This window comes from Lepeophtheirus salmonis, chromosome 13 (genome assembly GCF_016086655.4).
Source record: "Lepeophtheirus salmonis chromosome 13, UVic_Lsal_1.4, whole genome shotgun sequence".
NCBI lineage: Eukaryota > Metazoa > Arthropoda > Copepoda > Siphonostomatoida > Caligidae > Lepeophtheirus > Lepeophtheirus salmonis.
Window position 1 is genome coordinate 45,697,508 of NC_052143.2, and position 1,164 is coordinate 45,698,671.

At 33.9% G+C, this 1,164-nt stretch overlaps 1 protein-coding gene across 1 annotated transcript; it reads left to right on the top strand.

Moving 5' to 3' along the window:
• Positions 1-582: 582 nt before the first annotated feature.
• LOC121128407 (uncharacterized) lies at positions 583-957 on the top strand. The gene has a single exon (XM_040723984.1). It carries the CDS (start codon positions 583-585, stop codon positions 955-957), a length of 375 nt encoding a protein of 124 aa, XP_040579918.1.
• Positions 958-1,164: the final 207 nt, after the last annotated feature.

Here is a 1,164-nt window from a genome sequence, read left to right on the forward strand (position 1 = left end):
TTTGAGAGTGAAATATGGAGTCCGTGAACCTAAGAAGATGATTGACATTCCTAAATGCAAAGAATAACGAAGATCGCTGAGAGTTTAAAAGAATTTGAACTAAGAAGGGAGATGTTAGGGTTTAAAAAGTTTGCTAAACCAGTTAGAACGTCGCTCTCTCTAGCACTTGGTAGAAAGAGAGGAAAATATTTATTAATATGGGATTGGCCAAATTCCTGGGTGATTTATATAATGAATATTTTTTAGAAAATTAACCTGAACAAAGAGTAAAAAAGGGAGTCATAAGTCTTTTTCCTAAGAAAAGAAACTTAAAAAATAGAAAACTGGAGGCCGGTAACTCCATAAAAAATAATATAAAATTTAAGGTGGATGTCTTACGGCACGTATGAAACCAATAATGGAAGCTGTACTCCCAGATACTCTGTTTGGCTTTCTAAAGGGTAGGCAAACGGAAGATGTAATAATGTCTCTCCAATCAATTACTTAATGAATGCTCTAAATAGAGAACCCAAGGTTTTACTTTTCTCTTTTTGAATTTTAAAAAAGCTTTCAATTCTATAAAACATTCCTTTTTTTAGTGAGATGGAAAATAAAGGATTTCCACAATTACATTCCAAAGCAATTAAAAATATAATATTCAACCCAACATCAATAATTGATATCGAAGGAGACTCCAAGGTAGAATTGCAAAGAGGAATGCGTCAAGGGGATTCCATAAGTCCTAGTCTCTTTTCGTTGGCAGTGAGAACCCTACAAAGAAAAATGAGAACAGCATTAAAGGGAATGGTATTGGGAAACAGGAAGTTAATGAACCTGTTTTTTGCAGACGATTGGACGGTTATACTAAGAAGAGGCAAATCCGAGGAAGAAAGTGCTACCCTGGATACGCTCCTGAAAGAATATGGAAGAAAGTCGAGATTAGTAATCAAAGATGAAAAAGTTATTGACAAACTCTAAGGAAAAAATAAACAAAATTAGCAATAGTTATCTCGTTCAAAAAGCATTGATCCTTGGTAATGTGTTTTCAATGTATAACTGGAGATCCCAGAACATACATTGGATAGATGAGAGAATATCTCACTCAATAATAGAAATCCAGAAGCATAAGCTTGGGGTTTTAAAATGTTAGAATATGACAATAATATCAGGAATTCGATGCAACCC

Coding starts and splice junctions, on each gene's coding strand:
- LOC121128407 (XM_040723984.1), top strand. CDS start 583: ATGGAAAATAAAGGATTTCCACAATTACATTCCAAAGCAATTAAAAAT.